This window comes from Varroa jacobsoni, unplaced genomic scaffold (genome assembly GCF_002532875.2).
Source record: "Varroa jacobsoni isolate VJ856 unplaced genomic scaffold, vjacob_1.0 scaffold_502, whole genome shotgun sequence".
In the NCBI taxonomy this organism is placed as follows: Eukaryota; Metazoa; Arthropoda; class Arachnida; order Mesostigmata; family Varroidae; genus Varroa; species Varroa jacobsoni.
The window spans coordinates 174,187-197,068 of record NW_019213404.1 but is presented as its reverse complement, the minus strand read 5'-3'; the positions used below and the strand labels follow the sequence as shown (position 1 = coordinate 197,068).

The 22,882-nt window shown below is 40.3% G+C and overlaps 1 protein-coding gene and 1 long non-coding RNA gene across 5 annotated transcripts in view; one reads left to right on the top strand and one right to left on the bottom strand.

Moving 5' to 3' along the window:
- Positions 1-3,188, top strand: part of LOC111260988 (neuropeptide F receptor) — a 76,309-nt gene extending 73,121 nt beyond the window's left edge. For both annotated transcript variants that reach the window (XM_022834126.2, XM_086968527.1), the window contains one exon: positions 939-3,188. In XM_022834126.2, the coding sequence (XP_022689861.1) occupies positions 939-1,197 (259 nt within the window). In that variant the 3' untranslated portion in view covers positions 1,198-3,188. The remainder of the gene's footprint in view (positions 1-938) is intronic.
- Positions 3,189-12,889: 9,701 nt separating this feature from the next.
- Positions 12,890-22,882, bottom strand: part of LOC111260990 (uncharacterized) — a 10,965-nt gene continuing 972 nt past the window's right edge. For 2 of the 3 annotated variants that reach the window (XR_002680694.2, XR_015311298.1), the window contains exons 3-4: positions 13,658-13,747; positions 12,890-13,150 (exon numbers count right to left, since the gene is read on the bottom strand). This is a non-coding gene — a long non-coding RNA (uncharacterized LOC111260990). Of the gene's footprint in view, positions 13,151-13,657; positions 13,748-21,142; positions 22,019-22,882 lie in introns of those variants that run through there. The other variant, XR_015311297.1, reaches the window with a different exon arrangement.

Genomic DNA, 22,882 nt, shown 5'->3' with positions numbered 1-22,882 from the left:
TTCCTTGATGATGATGATGATGGCAAATTTTAATTATCTTCTACCAGATAGCTGGAGAAGATTTGTAACTAAGATCTACTATGACAAAGATGATTATTCCATTATTGAACACTATCTACAACGGCTTCTTTTGCATCCCGCCTATATAGGGAATGACAAGGGCAGCCACAATAAAAGCTGGTCGACATAATATCATCCAGCTAGCCCCCCCTCATTTCCTTAGTGGAACGACGCAAAACATGTGCATAGCGCAGATATGTGTACGTGCCTACAGGAAGCAACTGCTCATATGGGGAACAGTCGATAACTTAGCTGAAGTAACATTAACATCGTTCTGAATGTCTTCTCTCACTGTGTCTTGCAGACGCGTAAAAATCGAATTTCTTGTTTTGCCTGTTATAAATAAATCATGAATTCCTCCCTTTTCGTTTTTCTTCGTTCGTTCCTTTTTTGCGAAGACTGCAGGGACTCTTCCTCCATTTTCCATGCTGCGCTACCTAGAACCGTGTCTACTGCGGTCAGCGCGCATTACGTTTTCTTTGGTCGAGATTATGGAGACTGCGGAATAACTTGTAAAGACGTTCGACTTATCTTGAATTGACGTCTGTTAAATTGTGTGAAAAAAGAAACTCTGATAAACTGACAATGCGAGCTATACATTTACTACGTCCGTGGACGCACAGACGTCCACATCTACATGACAATAGCGCACAAGAAAAATGCCCGCACGTCATCGAAAGACTGTGCGACACATGGGGCAACTCAAGAATGACAAAGTGAAAGTAGAAAAACGAGGTTTTTTACTATGGGGAATAGCCGTCACAAGCACACCTGCCAGAGTAACTTCAGAACGTGACTAACCATATTTTCATTGTGTCTGTGCGTGCGTTTTTCTCCGTCACTGTCTTTGCTGCTATACGTGTTGTGTAATCTTTCAGGGTCATGTTTGCCTTCTGTCACATGTGTGGAATGAGCTCGGCCTGTACTAACCCATTTCTATATGGCTGGCTAAACGACAACTTTCGCAAGGAATTCCAAGAGATTCTCTCCGGGTGCTTCCCACAGTTCGTTGCAAGATTTACCTCTCGCCAGGATACGATCAACGAGTCTCGACTACCTTCGATGCATCCCGCTGTTAGAACAATTGCTGGAAACGAAATGATACAGCTTCGTGGTTATGAAAGTCCTCCGTCATAGATATACATTAATAATCTAAATGTTGTTTAAATTAAAGAGGAGTGAGAAGAAAGCAGGCACAGTAGTACGTTAGATTTCCTACCAATTCCATTTCTACTATTGCTATGAAGAGGTATAGAAAAAAAAAAAAAAAAAAAAAAAAAAAAAGTGTTTGTTTAACTACTAATGGCAGTAGACAACAATACCGCTAATGCCAGGTAATGTTCGGCATACATCTGTACGTGTATACCATTTCAATAAATGAAATGCACACATTTTCCGGCCGGGATCGTAGAGTTTACGGACTCGCGAGTCAGGTACAACAGCTGTAGGCCTTTACAATCTGGTTTTAAATCACCTTAGATTCAATAGGGCGAGAAAAGATTGATTTCGGTATCGGCATACCAGGTAGCAAGCAAGAAGGGAGGGCTTTTCGTGAAGATTTGTTGGTTAATTGTTTGAAAGATGCTAAAAGTAACACAATATCATATCGTTTTTCGAAGATAGCGAACCAGATTTGAAAAGTAGTCAGGGCTAGTGAAATTTCTACGACTGCTAGCTGCGTTTATCGTACAGATCTTTCTACGAAAAGACAAAAGTAAAACCAGCAAATAGCATGTAAAGTGAACAGCCTATACTCGCATATAAATGCTGCTTCACCTAATATCATTGTAACCATTCTCTCAAGGACATATATAATATGACCTTTTTACAAGGTCGTGAAATTTGTTCCTTGTAAAAAATCATACGAGAACAATTTATCATCTCAACTAGATGAGTGTAATTCAGTTGGTAATTGAGACTGTGCAAGCTGGCTCTGTAGGAACAGTTTTAGTTATTTTCAAGATACCCGCTTCTATCTGTTTTTGATTGAATCTTGTATGTGCGCACGTGTGTGTATTGCAAGGCAAAACACAACGGTCAGCGTCTTCATTTGACCTCTTGCTAGGTATGTATGTATGTATGTATGTGCATGTGTCAAAAATTATGTAGAGGGAAGTAGCGATTCGTCAGTGTTAGCATATCCGGTGCGTTGTCGTCACTTACCTTCGGCTCAAGTACCACCAGTTTTACATAGCACACTTGTGTGTGTAGTTTAGGTATCTTGCAGTTTCTCTATGATTCTGATAGTGCCGATGTAAATATAAGAATTCGAAATAGTGTTTGTTAGAGAGACAATCCTGTCCTATTCGAAAGGTGCTTATCAGCTGGAAGTATACCACTATACAGGTATAGGCATAACTATTTAGTGGCGATTGAATAGTAACATTTATTATACCTAGGTAGATGTACAATAACTGAAACATTTTTCCCTGATGAAAATGCCACCACCAGATATTAGTTAAACGAACCTAAAAACACACATTTTAAGCAGCTAGCTTAGGTTTCTAGAAGCCTACTTCGGCTCTCTTCCATTACACCCTGACCCTCCCGCCGCTATTTCAGGTCCATGGATTCGTTTTCCAAGCAGCAGTAATATGGACACAGGGCCATGTGGCCGTAGGACCCCGTACAGTTAGCCCTGTGCTGGTGCGGACCGTGGCCAAATAATGAACCAATTATGACCGCAATATAGCAGAATACGTTTTGTTTTATCCGAGCACGTTTTCATATAGCTTAATCTATGTAACTGATAGGTAAAACCGATGATTTAAATAACATTAAAAAACAACGTTTGTGTAGATTTATGACGACACATGTTTGATTGATAGTACGTAATTGTGTATTGCAATTCTTGTGATGACAATTCAATTATTATTACTAATGTTGAATATGGCATACGAAAAAATCGAGTGATCGCATAGCTGTGATTATTTAGTACGCCCGAACTCACTCGCTACGGAAAAAATTCAGTCAGCGCCGTTTTACAAACAGAAATCTTATTATATACCTATAGAGATGTTTCGGACGGTCCATGTACGGTTCTGTAATACTATTAATTGGACAGCATTAAATCTCGTGTAAGCTCTTGAATAAAAATGTGTTCATGTTACACAGCAGTGGCGAAAACACCGAATAGCCTTTTTCTTTTTACCTTTTTATAGTTTCCGGATAGATGGTAAGCGTCACTGAGAGGGAATTTTGCCATATGCCAATGTTACGGTAGGAATCGGCGGGTTATGGCGAGCAGACCAGGAATTCACTTGTTGCTGGCCAATATAAGATCCTACAGTGAAGCCGACAGCTAGGCATCTTGACCTGAACCCGTCTATACTGTAGGCCTTTAATAAACCGCTGTTCGTCGTTCGAATATTTAGACCTGAAGACTCACTTAGAACAACTCATGAGTCGATACGACTAGCTCGAAGTGACAAAGGCTTCGATTTTTTTGGATGATTATTAATATTACGCCATCAGTAGAAACAAGAAAGGATTTTTTTCGTTTTTGGCTCTAACATAAAAACGCTGACGCTCTTCACAACAATTTGTCTACGTGTAGTTTTCTTTCTACATTAAAGAGGAAGGTTCCCGGCCAGATCTATATGATTCAATTAGCAAACAATGACGTTTCTTCGTCGATTTTATCATTCGCCTAAAAAATGCATTCTTCATTGCTAAGTCTCTTATTCAAAATGGATAACCATCAATGAACTATACAATGTTGATTTTTTTGTAAGTGCAGAAAAAGGCGATTCCTCTCTATTCTGGAAAATTCTTCACCATCAGGCTCCTGAACGAATTGAAGCCAGATCTCTGAACCGCTAACAGAATTTCGGGGGAGCTAAATCGGCTTACTGTTCAGAAACTAAACTTCACAATACTTTTGTTTATTCCATAAAATATACAACTCGATATAATAAAGACACTATTGTTTTGTCTCTCCAGCAGCTTCTGTCTTGAGTTATACTAATATAAATATACACGTATATATAACAGGTGAAGCACAGGTTTGTTTGTAGCGGTTTGTTGTTTTTAAATGTAAGCGCAGTCCAAACATCGTTGTTATCTTAACCGAGTGTCGAAGACTTTATTACCAACTCCTATTCCAGTCACGATCTTTTTTTGAGCAGAATAACTCATTAGAGTGTCGTTCAGGGTCACAAACTTCTGCAGTTCGTTGCGTTATGTTCATAATTTTTCCGAGTTCGAAATAGAAATAGTAGCACTTCGTAGATGATGAAGCTCATTGGACTGTTCGGAAATTGTTTTTATCAGCACAATACAGTTAAACGTTCCGAGTACACGTCGGCATAGAAAATAGGTGAAACTGTACTGAAGAAAAAAGCCGACGGGCTTTGCGGTGTCTTCATTTATGTACGCCTCGAAGGATACGGTGATGGTACCTCTACTAAGCAAGTACTCATTTTGTATTATAGGTGCCTATCGAGATCGAAAGCAAAGGTTGCGGCTTCAATTGAACCGTGGACGGAAGACAAAAGATCAACACTGGGAAACTTAAAGCGCTAGTGCTAACACGCTTGTTCCCGTCTGTTTGTATTTTATAAGATTAATTTTTATAAGGTAGAATAAAGAAAAGTGGGTGTTATTTAGCAGGCGGTTGGTTCAATGAGCGACGCGTGCATGTTTACATAAATATTCATATTCTTTAGAAAGCGCAACGTTTTTTGCAGTGTAAGCATCAGTTCGAGACGACACGAAGGAATGGGTGGACGTCTCTCTTGAAGCGACGATTAGTCGCGCGCGAATTCGGTACGACGGTATTTCACGCGTGTTTGACTTCCAGCCGAGTATATTTCGAACTGTTGAAGTTATTATGAAGTATGTACTGTTCCTCAGTGAATAGGATTGATGTCGCACACGCACGCACGCACGCACGACCATTTGAATAGAATGTTGCATTTTTTCGAAAAGAAACAATCTGGCTGAATAGATAACTACTATTAATCATCCTTCTGATCTGTTGTTTCTATAGCGAGCGTTACCGCTACTTGCTGCCCCGCAGTATAGGACGCTTTGTGTAATCTTCAGCTCAAACATATGTCGTCTAGGGTTCGGTTGATTTACTAACAAATATTTCATCGACCGTTACTAGTCGTACCTGACTGGCTGTCACTGTTTCTGACAATGCAAGCACGTATAGATTTGCTGCCCGATGCTATTAGGGCGTCTGGAAGCACCGGATCATAGTTTGTCTCCCTCGGACATCATGCACAATGAGCATCTTCAAGTTAAAAACGACCATGGTAATAGTGTCTGTGGCAGTTTCGTATGCGTGTGATCTGCGCAAGAGGAGCAGAGCGTCCGGCCATTGTCCTGCCTGATATCCTCTGTTTCCTTGCAAACAGAACATCGCCCCAAAATGCTTAACGCTGGTGGCTATTAGAGGCAGTGGTAATGCAGGCGCGGATGCTAAACTTTCGCAATGCGTTCGACATGGGAAAATGGCGACGGGACAGGAAAATGCCGGAAACGCATTTATTTCTCCATTTAGTCAACCTATGCATTAAAGGCTTTGTTTATTTTTTCAATCAACTAGATTTACAGCGGAGCCTTTATGCCTGACGTAACATACTAGCTAATGAGGTCATTGAAGGCAGTATCATAATAAAGTTCTCAAAAAGATTTGAATCAGCGTTAGAACTGCCTAGATAATGTTAGTTCAAGAAATTTGCGAACAATACACGCCGTAAATTAATATCATCCGAAACCGTTTTTACAGAATTCTATCTGCTGTTAGCAACATTATAGATAGTAAAATCGATTTCATTTCAACACGAAGATCATTAAGCGCTACATGGACTTTCTAGGACCATTTCTATTGACGTCCTTACCTGTAGCGCCCATCTGTACCTCGAGTTTAGTTACGCGAATAGATGGCGTAGGAATATTAATTACGCTAGATTGCTCTGCATATATGAACCTTTTATTTTTCTCCAAATGCTAGCCACAACTTTTTTTTGAATCACTAACTTCCTTGGCCACTTGTAATACCGCAAGCGAATAATTTAAAACATACTTTCATATCCTTCATCTAATCAACGATCTCTTCATGAAGTTTCTCGCCACTTGAATGAAAACCTTACACGTTCGAGCAGAGTTATTCAAAAAAAATTAATTTTGGCTCTATATTTTCTAGCATACAGCATCGTGTTCGTAACTTTTAGTGGCAACAAAACATTATTCTTTTTCTAATACCTCTTATTTATGATACACTCCTGGTATCACCAGAGACAGACAATGCCACTTACAATCTACCCCACCAGCTGGCGCAAGACAAGATAAGAATTCACGTCGCGACCTCATAAACACTACTAGCTCTTTTTCTAATAAATAGCCTGCCTACCTTTCCTAGCTAGTTTACCATTTACAGTTACATGTTCTTCCGAAATTTGGTGGTTCTAAGCAACAGGACATAATCTGTATGGCTGCAATTGTTGTAGTCACATCTATCCGTACTGCCTGTTCCGTTGCTACCGTTCTGGTGACACAGCGTCCCTCATACAACGCAGGCACGATCCCCGCAGAGAACGTCACCATTTAGTAATCGGCTAAATCCTCTCGGCCTACCTAGGGCTCTTTCTCGTCTGAGTGACTCTAACGTCTTATCTTCTATCGCTTTGGACACCCCTACGCGCTGCAAGTCGCCGCCCGCTCTCATATTAGTTTCTATCCTTCTGCCGTACTGTCCCATAGTAGCTGGTCTAACAGCTAGCTCCACTTGCTATTGCTACAACTGTTGAACCGTGACGAGTTTGCATAGAACAGGGTTGTTCCGTTATTCAATGTCGACAACGTTACCAGCCGCCTCTCCCTGCTGTTTCTCATCTATAACGAGTCTCCATGGAAATCTTGATTTCAGAGACACTAATTCTAAAAAAAGTGACCTAAGAAATGTATGGAGAATACGGCATAACTGACCGGAAATGAAATATATATATATATATATATATATATATATATATATATATATAGCAAATTTAATATGTCGTATCCTTGAGATCGTAGATCACATGCTTGACATGTCAAAAGAACGGCGAGTTCCTTTTGAGATGTCAACGCAGCAAGGTTATTAATCTCTTCTTAGACAACGTGAAGATATCAGTGCTTCGTGAGGTTGTGCTGAACATTGAAAAGCAATTATATTTCTATTTAGTTTTTTCGCAGAAAATGTATAGGACAAGTCAGCCTTCTTTTGCCTTCCGTGCGTTGATAGGACATTCGTATACGTGCAAACATCAGTGTCGATGGGACAGTGAAGCTCTGGTTAGCTCAGTATCTCATGTCCTAGTAGCGTGCCGCTCAGTTCGCGGACTTGCTTTTTCTTTAGATTTCTCTGAGCAATTCGTTCGTTTTTAATTAATGCGTTAGGGATAAGAGAGTTAACTTCGATAAAGACCAAGTTCCTAAAGTTCAGAGATCCTCAACAGGTCCTGCTTGTGCATCATTGTATTGTATTTTTGTCGATCGCAGCTATATTTTACAGTTATATAATTGTCCAAGCAATATCGTACCTAACATGTCGGCCTCGTAGATCTAACATATTTAAGAAATTCTTAAAAATAGAAATATTGCTTTTTCATGTTAACGAAAAATATTAGTGCTCAGGCCCTGTGAATACGGCTCGTCAATCGTCATTTTCTTTGGATTTTTGCGGTAGAAAATTACGGTGTTTCGTGCGTGAACTCGTCCGATTTGTTTAGTTCGTACACACGAAAGCGCCATCCATCATAATGTAAGTGCCAAGGATTATATACTATCGCGAGTCGACTTTGCTTGGATGCCCCATACTCTAAACGTTATTCTGATTTCAGATGTCCCTTGGGAAATTTTGGACCTTTCGGAAATGTGATCTAAAAATCTACTAAACGGATGCCTATTACCTTCGAACAAATCTAACAGCTTATCATGTGTCAAATGTTTTGAGGTAGCGTGAGACAGAATCATATGCAACCATAACCAAGTTGTTTTTTGCTACATGTTGAGCTGGCGAGCATTGTGTCTTCCGTGCTCCGTCTTGCATGTGTGAACCATTTTCCTTGGCCAGCGATGGAAATTTCTACGAAAATAACATCGAGTCGTAACTCCGACGAATCTACGACGCCACGGTCAATGATACGCATGTTAATGAAGAGCAGGCGCTGAACTTCAGCTGATTCAAGTTACTCGAACCATTTGAATAAATGACTGACAGCTCAGAGACTGGAACTTAATGCTTCCTATAAAAGTCTCATGCATCCCGTCACCACACTAATAAAAATTTAATGGAATTAAGCTAAGAGCTCCATGTGTTAATTATGAGGATGATATGCAGGAAAAATTATGTTTTCTAAAAATCGAAGTATTTGAACAGGACAACCGCAGGACTCTTGAATGTTTTCTAATAAAGTGAAGTATAAGATTTGTCAAAAATGAAAAAAGCGGGATCGGATTAATTCTATCGGCGGTGCACGAACTCATCAGTTGGTAAAATCACTTCTAAAAACATAAGACGATAGGACTTTTCATTTGTCATCTTAAATTCAAACATAGCAGCGTCTTAGAAGCACGATTATCGTTTTAACTCAAAGTGGTGTTTGGGGTAATGCCATACGCTTTAGTACGAATTAAAATGGCTTCAGCAAACAAAACTTAAAGTGTTGACAAATGGTATAAATATGTTCCTATTGGTCGTCGATTTTATTTAGCCGTTGCTAAAATAAAGACAATAACAGCTCTGGAATAGAAATATGTAACGTTAAAAAGGTTCTAATTTTAAATATCTGCGCCTTCAAGTGGTGATTTAAAGTTATTCGAAATTATTACTGAACTTGACCTTCAAACGTAATTGTGTCTCAAAGATGCTGCAACTGCAATTGATTATAACCCAGGCTTTATCATAGATTTTTGTCATAACTGGGATGACAAATGCTTCCATCAGATAGTTCAAAGCTGGCATGGATCGATGGTACTTTTCCAAAATTCAAACGTCTTTCTAATTAAACTTTAAGGTGTTAAAGTGCTTGAACCTTTTACGTTAAGGAACATTATGCCGGCGAGAAAATAAGGTACGTTTTGAATTTGAGCGCGGACGGTTTTGTAGGCAACCATCGGTCGATCTCATCTGTCGGGGCGGCTTTCAGGAAGTCAAAGAAGATCGCTTCTAGCTTGAGGAAAGGAAAACCAGATATCACAACCAAGATCTGCAGGAAAGTTTAGAAGTCGAGGGGTGCTTAGGGGAAATTTATCGGGGCCGGGACTTCGGTTGTGCTCTACGGAAATGAGACTTCCGGTGCTAATGATAAAGTTAGTAAAAAAAACCAAGCTTCGTATTCGGCCAGGGGTTCGGTCATAGGTCTGGAGAACAGTATCGCCTCATCATGATTACTCAGTTTAAATGATGGCCAACTTGACAAGAAAACTCTTCCTCTCCTTAAATCCTCGTTGACTATTCGGCAATGATTTTCATAAAATTGCTTTTTTTCTGTGCTCATATATGATTTTTTCTATTTTTTCTTCTATTAATTTTCTATCAGGCTGTTAGCATCGTGCTATTTATGAAACAACAACAATTTGTTTTCAGCAGTTATGTGTTCAGGTTGTAACCGCAACAATCGGCCGGGGTTAAGTCTAATTACACCGACATTTTTTTCGGGTTGACAAATTGAAGCTCGAGGAATTGTTTAGCCTTTTAACAAATCTTCAGATTACAATTGGAGCTCGTATCGTATAAATACGAATTTTTCTTGCACGAAATAGCTGTCGAATTGATAGATTTGTCTAGTTGATTTGGCTTGCCCCTTTTTGCAATAAAAATGATTCAGTTAAATTCAGACTCTGAGCTTTCAACCCTGAAGTACAAACACGTTTCAGATTGTTAGATTAATTGAACGTACATGGAAATAACATACCATTACGCCAGAGCGTTGGGAACGCTCGGCTTTCGGCAATATGCTAGATGGTACATGTATTGAACATTGATTCGTGTACACTTGACGTATAAAAGTCGGATTCCCTCAAACTGGTTGTTCCACAAGAGGCATTATAAAACCCATGCATAAAACGTCACAGAATTAGATAGGGATTAGTAGTTGGATAAGGCGGGATTCGCCACAAGCGTGTATCACTTCTGTGAACTAGGTTTATTGTTCCTGCTATATCCTAGCCACAATCAGAGCTGGCCGGATCCGAAATAAACTGGTATAGGTACGACGAGCATTCGTTTTGGACGCTTTTTTGTAGCATATGTGTACCATTATCACGCGATCATTGCCCGCCTGATTAGTACCTAGTGAATTTGAGTTACCATGTCATCTTTTGCGTGCACCGTCCGTGCTACGTCCGCACCGGATTTGTATAAACGTATCTTCATTTTAACGAGAGAATAACCAACGATCACACCAAGCTGTTTTACGTTAAGGGTAAGCATTTCGTAACGAAACACAAGAAAAGGACAAATAAGCATTTGTACAAATTAAATATCTGTGTAACTTTTTTCACGAGACCTAAGGGACCTTCATTTTTAAAGGCGCAACTCCTGTAAGTAATGGGAGACAACGGGAATGGAAGGAGCATCTAACCACGTTACTTGTACATCCATTTCAATGGTTCTAATCTCTATAAGTGTATTTTAACATCATCACTGCAATATGGTGCCGCTATTAATAGAAGATCTACGGTCCCTCCACGCACATTTCCAGGCCTGGGATTTTGGATGCTTTCGAATGTTCATAACTGCATAGAATTTTGACTCCTCAAGGCACAAGAAATTATGTGAATTAAATCAGTATAATGTACGAATATAAAATTCATATTAGGAAAGTGTGAAACTTACCTTCCAAAAGTTCCATTTGGAGCAGGTATCTATCTAACTTAACACAATTTGAACTGTGGCCTATTTACTCACGTCGTTATACCTTTTGTCCATTTCGTTCGCTTGGCAGGTTGGCCGCATGATTCAAAATATTAGATTTTCACTTATTCTGAGGTAAGTCCGTTGACGTCATCGTTTCGAAACCTATGCCAAGTATCTCCTACACCTGCGTACTATATAGGATTGTTAAACTTTGATGCTTGTATCGGTATTTAACAAGAAGTAGTTATAAGAACTTCTCATACACTATTCCCGGCTCCTACGTGACCGTCTCATCGTCGAATAAGGAGGCTCGTATTATGGTGTTTTGTAGTGAAATCCTGGTATGCCCCAGCGATGCACCGTAACTCGGGACAAGCACTCAAGTGTCTATATTGCGTTATTTAAGATGCATTGGTGAGAGATTCTTATGAGGAGTTTGAAATTAAAGTGACGCGTGATACGAACTACGGGCGTACGCTGCGGCAGGTCAAAAGATGTCTTCAGCGATGGCATGCAACGCTTAGGTCTGTATTTAAGACAAACAGATACTAATAGTAAATAATAATAATAAAATGTACAATATACGGTTTATAAACGGCCTACTGAGGAACCGATAATGTGTCTGTCAACAGCAGATGAAATAAAACGACGACATTTCGCTTTTCGTTGTATACCAACATCAGCTAGTTCCAAAAGACCTGGACTGCCGTTTCCGTGACAATCAAGCCCGACTGTATATTCGTCCGATTGAAAGCTAAATTGTCCTGTCGATGATTCCGATACAAACGAAGCTGAAGTATCTACCCACATAGAACTGACATTGTAGATGTAGTTATTTGAGGAAACATCTAGTATCGATATGAGTCCCAAACACATTAAGGCGCTACAGAAGCCAGCAGCTCAGCTTTGGGAAATGGCGCAATCGTTAATGAGTCGAGCAAGTGTCATGAGGTACAAATGTCGACGACTCGGCAATACGAAGGATCGAATCGCGTTAAACGTGAAGCTTTATTTAGACAAAGCGTTATGAGCCTTTTGTGATCTACAACTATAGCTAAATGGCCGCTGTAAGCAAAGGCAGCTGGAAATTAACGTACAGTGATATACGTGCTTCGCAAAAATGGAACTGGTTGGGGAATCTGTCGAAGGTTGACGTTTGGTGTAATAATACTAACAATTCTAATAACCGGAGTTAGGAGGTTGAAGGCCAGAGGGACAGAGGGCTCCGCACAACAAGACATCGAATGGGACAAAACACTTCAAGTGAAACAACGATCACCGGGAGAAAGATACTGTATGGATAAAACGCTTTTCGTTCATCCAGTATAAAATTTCTTTAGATACGCATTATGAACGCAATGATAAATGCAAACGCTGAAGATAGAGAAGAGGGTTAAAGGTTGCTTTCTTTGAGGTTCCAGTATTGACCCCAGAAGGGCCTTGTGCATCAATTGCTATAACAACGGTCTCAAGCATATCGCGGTCAGTTTGTTTAATTTATCAGAAAAGGATCAGGTGGGACAATGGCAGCAATCAGAAGAAAATGCTATTTCTGTTATAGTGCCTGGATTTGGACGAAATTATGCCAATTCTCAAAATAGATATCCAAAAATCGCCGTCTATACTGCCGGACATTTTCGTTTTCTGAATAAGTTAATGAAAGTGTGCCGCCATAGACGACATCACTGTGTGAATATTCGATAACAATGTTAGACCACATTGCCATATGTAAATCAAAAGCTCAATCAAGAAAACGACAATCGAAGAACGTCTTCACCTTCTTTATTCTTTAGATTAAGTTTTCATCACTTCGATTCCTTCTCTATTTTGAAGAAGGTGCTAGGTGCTGTAGCATACGTCACTGTCGATTCTTTCAAATAAGCCATCGATAATCAGACTTGGTATGATAATGTAAATAGCAAATATGCACCCTATAAGAAACCTCTAGAGCATTATTTCAACATATGAACTCATCGATAGTACATCTAACACATGGCCTTTATTACGAGCCTTCGAAGCTAGTCTAGATTTTTATCCATTCTATAGTGCGGTCACAAAAAGGGATCATCTTGGAAGTCCTTAACCAGGCCGTTGAGGCCTGACAGCTGTTTTGCCTCGGCGCCGGATCCCGTGTTGATTATTCCATTAGTCATTCTTTTTTAAGTTTTTAAACTGGACGTCAACGTAACTATTGCGAAGGGTTGTGAGAATGTTTATGGAAGGCCTATGGAATCGATTGACCTAGAAAACATGGTGAACACCGTTAATGGTACGTTTCAAAAACATTAGATAGAATTTTCTTCTTATAGTGTACTGTATGTTTTTCGACAGGTATACGCGGGATGCATGAGCGGTGATTATATCCTAATAAATATTTCCGGACTAGAATCATCTAGCGTTAGGAGGAAACATGCTCTTAAGCTTATATTTTTATGAAAAGCTATTTGGGACTACGAAGCAGCCCTTTTACTATTTCTGTAACTAGGTTTGCTAACTTCTGTTTACAGTTTACAGAAGTTAGCAAGCTACACGAATCTGCTGATTTTGCCCGCGCGGTTCAGCTAAGTAGCTAAATGCCCTGGTAACAATACTTAAACGAGCGTCTTTAGAGGTTTCAGACTCCAAGTGCATCTCTACGACTAGTGCGATAAAATGCGCATGCATGTTCAAGAATGGGGCATCCTACACTTTCTCTTCGACAGGCATCTGGACTCTATGAAAATGAAACATCTGTTCAGCTATCGTTACCTCGGCTATAGCGGGCAAGTTCCGATAGAATGTGTATATTGTAACATTTCACGGTCCAGTAGCAGGAGATGGCCAAATTGTTGTAACAATCTGCAAAAAAAACTGCAGTATATATAATATTGGGCTCTGGGTGGGGCAGGAAACTACCACGGTAAGCACTGTGCGAATTTTCAAGCCTAGAACAATGAGAAACGCTTTACTTCCTTTTATTACAGAAAGTGAAGCTATTGTTTTGTTGCATCTACTTATATTTCACTATTGCGATGTTATAATAACCGTACTTCTACAGAGCAATGCGCCGATGTTCCTCGCATTGAATCGCTTTGTACATTCTATCCACATGGCAAAAACTTGTTAGGTAAATGACGGCAACGCGTATAAGTCTGTCTGGGCTCGCTACGATCGCCAAGCATCGCCTGACATCGGTTTTTCAACCTGGTTTCTGTACCCGTTAGTTATAGATCTTTTGATTTTCGTAGCTTTCAAGATTTCTGGATTACTCTTATGATTGCTTATACAAAACTTGCTCAGTCAGCATATAGATGAAGAGTGACAAACTACAATAAGCCTCAGGAAAAACCGTAAGGACAAAGCGGAGCTCTGAATGTTGGAGCATTAATCTAGCTCGAATTCGTTCACAACAGATTTATAGGATGAATCCCGAGTCTAACAGCAGCTTTCAACATGATACTGAGCGGACATGAGCATGAATATTGCCAGCAAGGCATTAGTGACCGGTGCGGTGAAATATGGCGCATCCATTGTCATTGCTGCCTGAATAACCTCACTTGGCGACGCTCGTCTCCTTCATATTGCCTACCATGAGGTACCTTAGTTGGATACACTTCGTCGTTAGTAGGCAACATATATGATAGATTTCATTGAGTTTGTGTATTCGTAATCAGAGTAAGTGAAATTGCTGTTCCAGTAAATGCCGGATGTCACCGAAAACAGCAAAATCTGAATTTATAGATGAGAAATTGTCGTCAACAAATTTAGACTGATTTTCAATGGTTCTCCATCGGACTGAAACACTGCCGAGATGAAGTTTAGCTGACCCCTACAAGATATAACGGGAACTGAAGTCAGGTTGATGCATTCCTAGAACACGGTACAAATAGTTTTTACAGACACTGAGTGGTTGCGCATAAAACTGCCAGTTAGCCATCTATTAGCACGGCGCTGGATATACAATTTTTTCGGCACTCTGCATGATACTGAAGTTTTAATTCGGCAGTCGTCTAGCATAAAGTGAAGCCGAAGAACAACGAAAATTAGGTATCCATTGAAAGAATAGTGTCGCTGATAGCGAGATGCAGCCCTTACAAGGCGGCTTTACCACAAAGACCCCTAACATCAAAAGTGTCCTCCGTACTCCTCGGTGGAGGCGATCTACTCTGCGACGTCCAAGACTTAGCTTATTCTCGAGCCGGTTAAGGAATGGCAGTGGTGGTACTGATGTTCATACAAAAGCAGGTCTTCCCAAAATTGATGAGACTGACCGTCTAGAGATTCGGGCTGTCGCACAGTCGATCCTGGAGGACGTCATAGAGATGGACGGGCAGATAAACAGGTGGAGACGTCAAGTCGCTAACAAGTTGTCAGAGGTCAGCAAGTTAGAAGAGACCGCTAAGAATGAGCAGGAAATGGTACACAAGATTTTACAAACCCATCTCACGAACGATACTAAACTTGTGCGACTTCTAGAGGGACAACCAGGTGTCCACATAAATAAGCAAGATCACAATGCACACGTCCAAGAGGCGATACGGTTCTTTATTGAGAACGTGCCGCAAAACCAACAGCCGGACCTGATTCTAAAAGATCGTATAATGCAGTTACGGTCCTTGGGGGAGACAAACTATGCAAACGATACCGAAATCCTGAACCGATTGCGACATCTGTATAAAAAGTATACTAAGCCTTGAAATCCCTGCTTGAGCGGAACACAATGTGGGTTCAGGGAAATACATATAATACAATTAAGAAATGTAATACTGAGATCGCTGCCCTGTTCGTTCCCATCGGATGTATCCCAGTGCAGCGGGCTGGAATTTTTTGTCATCACGAATTTCTTTTTACATACGAAAGTGAAGGGTAACTTTTTGTATTTAGTAACTCCTACTGTCAATAGCGGCAGACGGTTACAAGTGTGCTTGCAGCAAGGTTTGATAGTTTGGAGTACAAAATATGTGAAGGTAAATTTTCTATGTAAGTGCACGCGTTAACAAAAGCGACTCAGCTGTTGTCACGGGTCTAGCGCCCGACGCGGCAAGCGTCATAGTCTTACTGCTCACAGGCTTAAATGTTATGCGTTACGTTTGCTCAACAAGTATCGGTTAGGAGTATTTTTTATACACCTAGGAGGAGGAGGAGGAGGAGGAGGAGGAGGAAGAGGAGGAGGAGGAGGAAGAGGGGAAGGAAAAGGTGTAGTAATACGTTGAGCACTTCTCCAATACGAAGTACTTCTTGTCACCGTGTTTCAGTAAAGTAAAACCATATTTAACGATAGAACAATGTAGTACTGCAAGGTAATAATACACTTAGCTATGTGACGTTATCGAATTGCAATAGGTCTCATTTAGGTAAATATCCGAGAAATCGACGAAATGTGGCCTCTATATTAAACTCAGTACCGTAGACTATGCTGTAGGACATAGATCTCCTATTATGGTGAATTACTTACTGAGAGACAGATGCATATACAGAGGATACGATATCAATCAAAGATAACGTTGCGTAATTAGATTCAAACAAACATTATCGACCCACAATATTAACAAAAACGTACAAAGGTAGTAGGACGACAAGCTTTGCAACTCTTATCTGGACAATTAGGTGTAAACATCTATAAAAGGGATGAAGTTACAGGCTGAAGTACGACGATGATCGATGGCGGCAATAAGGTAGATGGATCAGAACCAGACCGTCGGTATCTCTGTGAAGCAAAAACATGGCACCCCGTTTTTGGGGTAGGTTTGGATAATTTCGGTCGGTTTGGCGACGTACCAGATACTACTTGTTGGTGTAGTTGACATAAAAAGCAAGCGAGCTTTACAGATACGCGCGGAACGAGTATTGCTATGAATAATACCCTCCGTCAATCAAAGCGTACATGGGGAGCCACGACTGAGCTTGACCTGATAACTTCCCGGCTTTTGTCCAACCATATCTTTCTTATGCAACGATAAACCATATGGTATTATATATGGCTTGCATCGATACTGATATATAATAATTATACGGATAATGGATGATCTGTGAGTTTTTCGAAAAAAGTTGCATGTAACAGGACAAAACCGGAAACCAATATATATCGCCTATGACTATGAACCCCCCACATTTGCTCCCTCAAGTCTAACACACCAGCCGAGAATACTCGAAAAAAAAAAGGCCCTTCTTTTATTGGTTCTGCTACGTGGAATGAATGCATGTCATCTTTAGAATCATTGGGGTGCAAGCATGCGTGTATAGTCTTGAATAGTAAATATTTTCCATACAGGCACAACTCGCACCGTACATTCAGTATCCTACGTTTTTTAGCTAGGCTAAAGCTGACAGGAGCCTTACTGCTAACCCTCGAGCTGCCACAATGAGTACGTACTGTACGGTACTGTAATACTGTGCGTTCATCGATTGCGCGTCGTTAATAAAAATAAAAATAAAGATTGGTACATTTCTGAATTCGACCCATTTGGTTTATTTTTCCGTCTCTAGCCGCCTTTCTCTTCTAGGTACCCTATATATTGGCTGTTCGGGCATAAATCAACCGGGATGTGGCGTATTTCGCTAAAATGGTATGTATGATCGTGCTGTATATATTGTGCCGGAACCGGAAATACATTTATTATATGTCCAAAGCCCAGCGGAACCGGAAATACACTTATCATAATTACATAATTTTTACGTCCGTTTCACGCCTCGGCGCTAGCCGGCAACACGCCTTAATCCCTCGGCCATCGTCCGCCCCTACCTCACGCTTCGGCCGTGTCACACCGATGACTTAGCTTTAAGCAACTTTTGTATAAGGTTGCTTAGCCTTACTGGGAACTTAATATTACATAACATAAATTGGGTGAGTGGTTTAATCCATCGTTGCGGATAAATCGATTCTCACCTTGTCCTGTCGTACTCGTTAATGGCTAGCTCCACAAACGTTCCGAGAGGTCTAATTTTGTTGTCGCTTGTAACTCGCGAATAAAAGTTAAATCATCAAGGTATGGCCGGATTCTCCTCTCCTTATAATACCGTGCTCTCAAATCGTAATAGCCTAAGAATCGCTCTGACGAGCTTTTAACGTGCCTGAAACCATTAACGTTTCCTGCGGAAGCAACGGGCCCAGCCCCAATTCCATTTGTTCTGGTAGCCATTGTCGATCAGCAGGTGTGTCATCTCCTCGAACCATTTCATTGGACGGTCAAAAACCGGGACACTCGCCCCTTACCTTGCTGTCGAACGTTCACGAAGTGGTATAATTGGGTCGTTCGTATTCAGTTGGACACCAGCGCTGCCAGCAGCTTCGTAGTAATTACGAGATTCGACTACTGAGTACTGGCAATTGATCGAGTGGCTGGGGGTACTAATACCCACAGCCCGTTGGAACCTGAGAGACACATATCAATGTAAATTAATAGGTCCATTTCAACAGATGCAGCAATCTTGTATTATGAGTCACTCCCTATTTTGTAGGCGCACCAACCTTGTCGCCATGTGCGCCGACCAGTCACGTAGAGGCTTGTCTCTCATTTAATCTGAATGCCGCCTGCGAATCGTGAGTACCCTATACGTGTATTTCACGCTGTCTGGCCCTATTTACAACCAGGGAATTTCTGCTCTATGACAGATGTCGACCTGAAATTAAACCCACTACGATGGCTAGGAAAAAGTTAGCCGCTAACGTAAGAGAACTAGATTAATTTAATGATTTTCGTTACCAAAGGACAGTCTGCAGATGGTTATAGTTTTTTATGCGGTGTTAGTGATAAATCAAGGAGTAAAAAGCATACTTGGTGACCAATATCGCTAGTCATTTTTCTTCAAAAAACGCCTGCTATGTAAAAGTGTTAATAACTACTTTTTAAAATGTACAAATTTAATTTTCAATAGCAATTTGTGAGAATTGGTCATTACCGCTGAGTGGAATTACCTTTAACATACACTAGCTAAGCGAATCCGCCGAGGTTATAAATGAGCACCGTCCTGTTTCTTTCTTCTTCTTCTTTGAATTACGATGAGGTTACGGGGCCGATATCCTGGACAAAGTTTGTGATTAACTGAAGTGATCACTATCAGCTCGTCATATAGTATGTTTTTGTGCTAGAAACGGTCTTCGCTGTGATACGAGTAGGACCATTAGGGGGAGTATTGGTCATGAAAGGTCCTAGCTCCCTCCAGAAAAGTTTACTGGACAACGAATTGCTCCTAAATGCTCACAGTCAATTCATTAAGAAGATTCAATTCGTATATATATATATATAGGCAATACCTTTTCTATTTAGCCTCCCATGGGACAAAAAAAAAGTAATCCTAAACAAAAATGCCACTAGATACGGTTTTTGCCCTTGTTCATGTCGAAATCTAAATTCTAGCTATCGGAAGATGTGTTACATTTTTACAGAGCTATCTATTAGTATAAACAATTGATATCGACGAAGCGGTACTTTGCATTGAAATTTAAGATTTAAAATCTTTCTAGAGAAAGATGTCCAAAAAATGTGTTCAGCTAAAATACTGATCATATAAGATGCTAATACTTATCAGAAGTTCACTTAAACAAGTGCTCAAAAAGTATCTCTAAATGCATTTTCATTTTACGGTAATGTGGGTGGGGCGAACCCCTTAGTAGAATTTTGACCATTTTCACACCAAAATATTAATTTTACTTATAGGGGATATGTATTGCATCTTCACTCAGCTCGTCGAAATCTATCGACTAAATCCATGTCAAAAGAAAAAAAACTTCTTACATAGTTTTTGTGTTCCGACGTGAAAACTGAGATTTAGGCATCAGGACAACCACTGTATTTGAATCCAGCTTGATAAAGGCTTTCAGTTGGTATCAAGAATAACGTAGATCTTATGTAATTACTGGACTACCACTACCATGTCAGCAGCACCATTTTTCAACATAAACCTCACAATAGCCTACATCAGCCTCAAAAATGATCTTATAAAAAAATAATTCGTGTTTAAAAGGAGCATAATTACAAAAATCATCAATTTCTTCAAATTAACATTACGCCTTCAGGGGTGAAAAAAACTGTATCTGGAAGCAGGTGTTTCCCGATCCGCTACACATTATTCACAGTTTTGTTCCGAATAGTAGGTACTCTATCGGTACCTCAAAAATTAGGAGTCGCGTTGTGTCAGCCAAATGGACAGGGCTTTAGTCGTAGCTAGAATACAGATACATCGGGATCAATTTGAGACGCCCTGTGAACGCGCCGTGGATCTAATCCTTAGTGTAAGATTGAATCCCACGTTTTTTTTTCTTTGTTACGTCAAACATGTACGCGTTTATCATTATTCTTTTAAAATACGCCATATCGACGACTTTCAGTCTGTCTGCTATCGGGATCGTCTCAATCGACCCTTTTCCAACGTCACATTTAAATTCAACCCTTCCGTTCAATTCAGCCCCCAGACTCTTTTCGTATTCTTTCGAGGACGCAAGGTCGCCTGATTGCAATGGGAGCCATATTTGACATAAGACTTACTTTAATCTACACATTTACATTCTTTGCACAGAAGGGCCTCAGCACTCAAGCGCATATAGACTGAACGACGACTAGTTATAGATGTACTTTGCTCAGCAAGGTTGAATGTGCATGAAAAGCACGTTCTCCGATCTTTAGCTACATCTAGTTCATTTGGAGGCTGGTTTCCAATGTCGTAATTTTTCTGGAGCTCTTCGAGCCTAGGCACATTACCCTACCCTTACACGCCATTAGCCTCAAACTCATTCATTTTGAAAAATGGAACAATGAGTTTGGACAATTTCTCGGCCTTGCTTTGGAGTCTCCAACGTTCCTCGGAGTACACTAGAGCCTGCTTCGTTTGTTAGGAGCACACACATTCTAGTAATTTCAACAGTAGTTCCATAGGGTCAGGTATAATTTACGTTATCTCGCTGATAAACGGCAAACTGAAGACGTCCTGGGAGCCGTTGGCTAATGGTGCTTCTGGACTAGAAGACGCTTTACGCAGTTGCGCGTCAAAAACGATACGATTTTTCTTTCTATAAGGAAATTGTTTTTTTAGGATTAGTCTTTACTTCAGCACTATTCATTAAGTTGTTAGTCAAGCACCCTATTTGCGTCTTTTTTAGACCTTAGGTACATGGACAATTTGTACATGTTTAGTACGTAAAATATGCCGAAACTGGACAAAATTGATAGGCACCTTCTTGAAAAATATTGTTCGTAAACTTCTGAAATTTGGCTTTTTTTCTGCCCTGTTACATGTAACTGTTAACATGCCTGAAAGTCTGAGACAATAATATCATGAATTTATTATATATTTGTCAGCACTGGAACGCCCTATGGTGAAAGGAACACGGTGTTCATAGAGGAAGATGGAATCCCTTTTCGGGGCACCTTTCTCCTTGCCTTCGTTCGTTTTCGAGTAGCAGTGCCTCAAGACTCTTGTTTCTACTATAGGATGTTTTGCTGCATATCCGTACAAACTTGCTTGATATTTCAAAATAGCACACTTTGATCCAACGAACATTGAAAACTTTCTTGATTGGACCTCCCATTGTTCCTCTACATTTTTCATAGCTTTGAATGCCTATCTAGATAAGAAGCGGCGTGGTCGGGTTGAGAATAAGATTAGCGCTTATCATATTTGAGTTATCTCTCTACCTCGTATAATAAGCAAAAGATCGTTTCGTGTGATACGACGGTATGAGGCCCGCTCCAATCGCTACTGCATGACGTTTAATACGAGTTCCGTTTGATGACCCTTGTGTAAGCTGTAATTGTCGCAACCCCTTCAGTGAGCAGACGAAATTCTAAAATGTGCCTTGTCTCGGCGTGCTAATATCGCTTAAGCTGTTCGATAAGGCGGCAGTTGGTAATAAGTATGACTAATGGCATTCAAGCTCTAGCAGTGTAGTTTAGGTTTAGACAGTCCGTTAGTTCTCGTACTTTACTTGCTCTACTTACGAAGCCGTTTTTATAAATCTACTTGGTCTCATTCATTTAACGATGTTTTGTTTGACGAAAAATGACGATGTTATCTCCTTCGGTGTACGAAGGAAGCTGCTCGACGGTTCCTTCTTTAACTAACGACAGCGCTAGCGGCGCAAGAACGCTCCAATATTCCTTTAAATTGACGTTATATCATCGCACTTTCATAGCTCTGCCATCGTTTCGAAACAGAAAAAAGCATACAAGCGGCTATTTGTACCATTGATGATGTCGTTCAGACGCTCTTTAAAATCTTCAAGTTGAATAGGTCTTATCCTACAAACCTTACCTAGTTCCATTTCTATGCAAGTTTTTCGCAGGGCAACATGTGCACGGTGCACGATAAATCGTGCATGCTAAATTGTCAAAATAGGAAAAACACCTGCTAGTTGGCCCCTTTTGTTGTTGTTGTTAATTAAACGGCAGAGTTATTTCGTTGTCATTTCTATTATATTCACCCTTTATTAGGTACTTAGTATTATTGGTTTTTTATGCCTTAGACAATTTTTTCTAATTTTATTAGCCAATTATCGCCATATGCATTCGAACGCTTTTACACGTAGCTCGCCATAGAGATTAATTTTACTTAGAGGATAATTAGAAGTTGCATCCGTAATATAACGAAGCTAAACTGATCGTAGGTAGATATTTCAGTTGAACAAAACTTTGCGTAATATAACGAAGCTAAACTGATCGTAGGTAGATATTTCAGTTGAACAAAACTTTGCTCAGTGGGTAGAAGTCGTCAAATGTCAAACGTAGTAAAACCTGGAGATTCGTATACCACTTATAAGGCGATGCTTTCCCTACCTTAAAAGAGCAAACGACTGAAGCATACTGACAAACGGAGATCCGAAATGCGCCCGTCTGCGGGACTTATTCTGCCCTACTTGAGTTTCCCCCAAGGCAACCTTGCCTTACCGGGATAGGTACCATACTCGCCTGAAGTTGCTCGTTTGGTCCTACGTATACGTATATATACGTACGTACTATATATATATATAATATATAATATATTATATATATATATAGTACG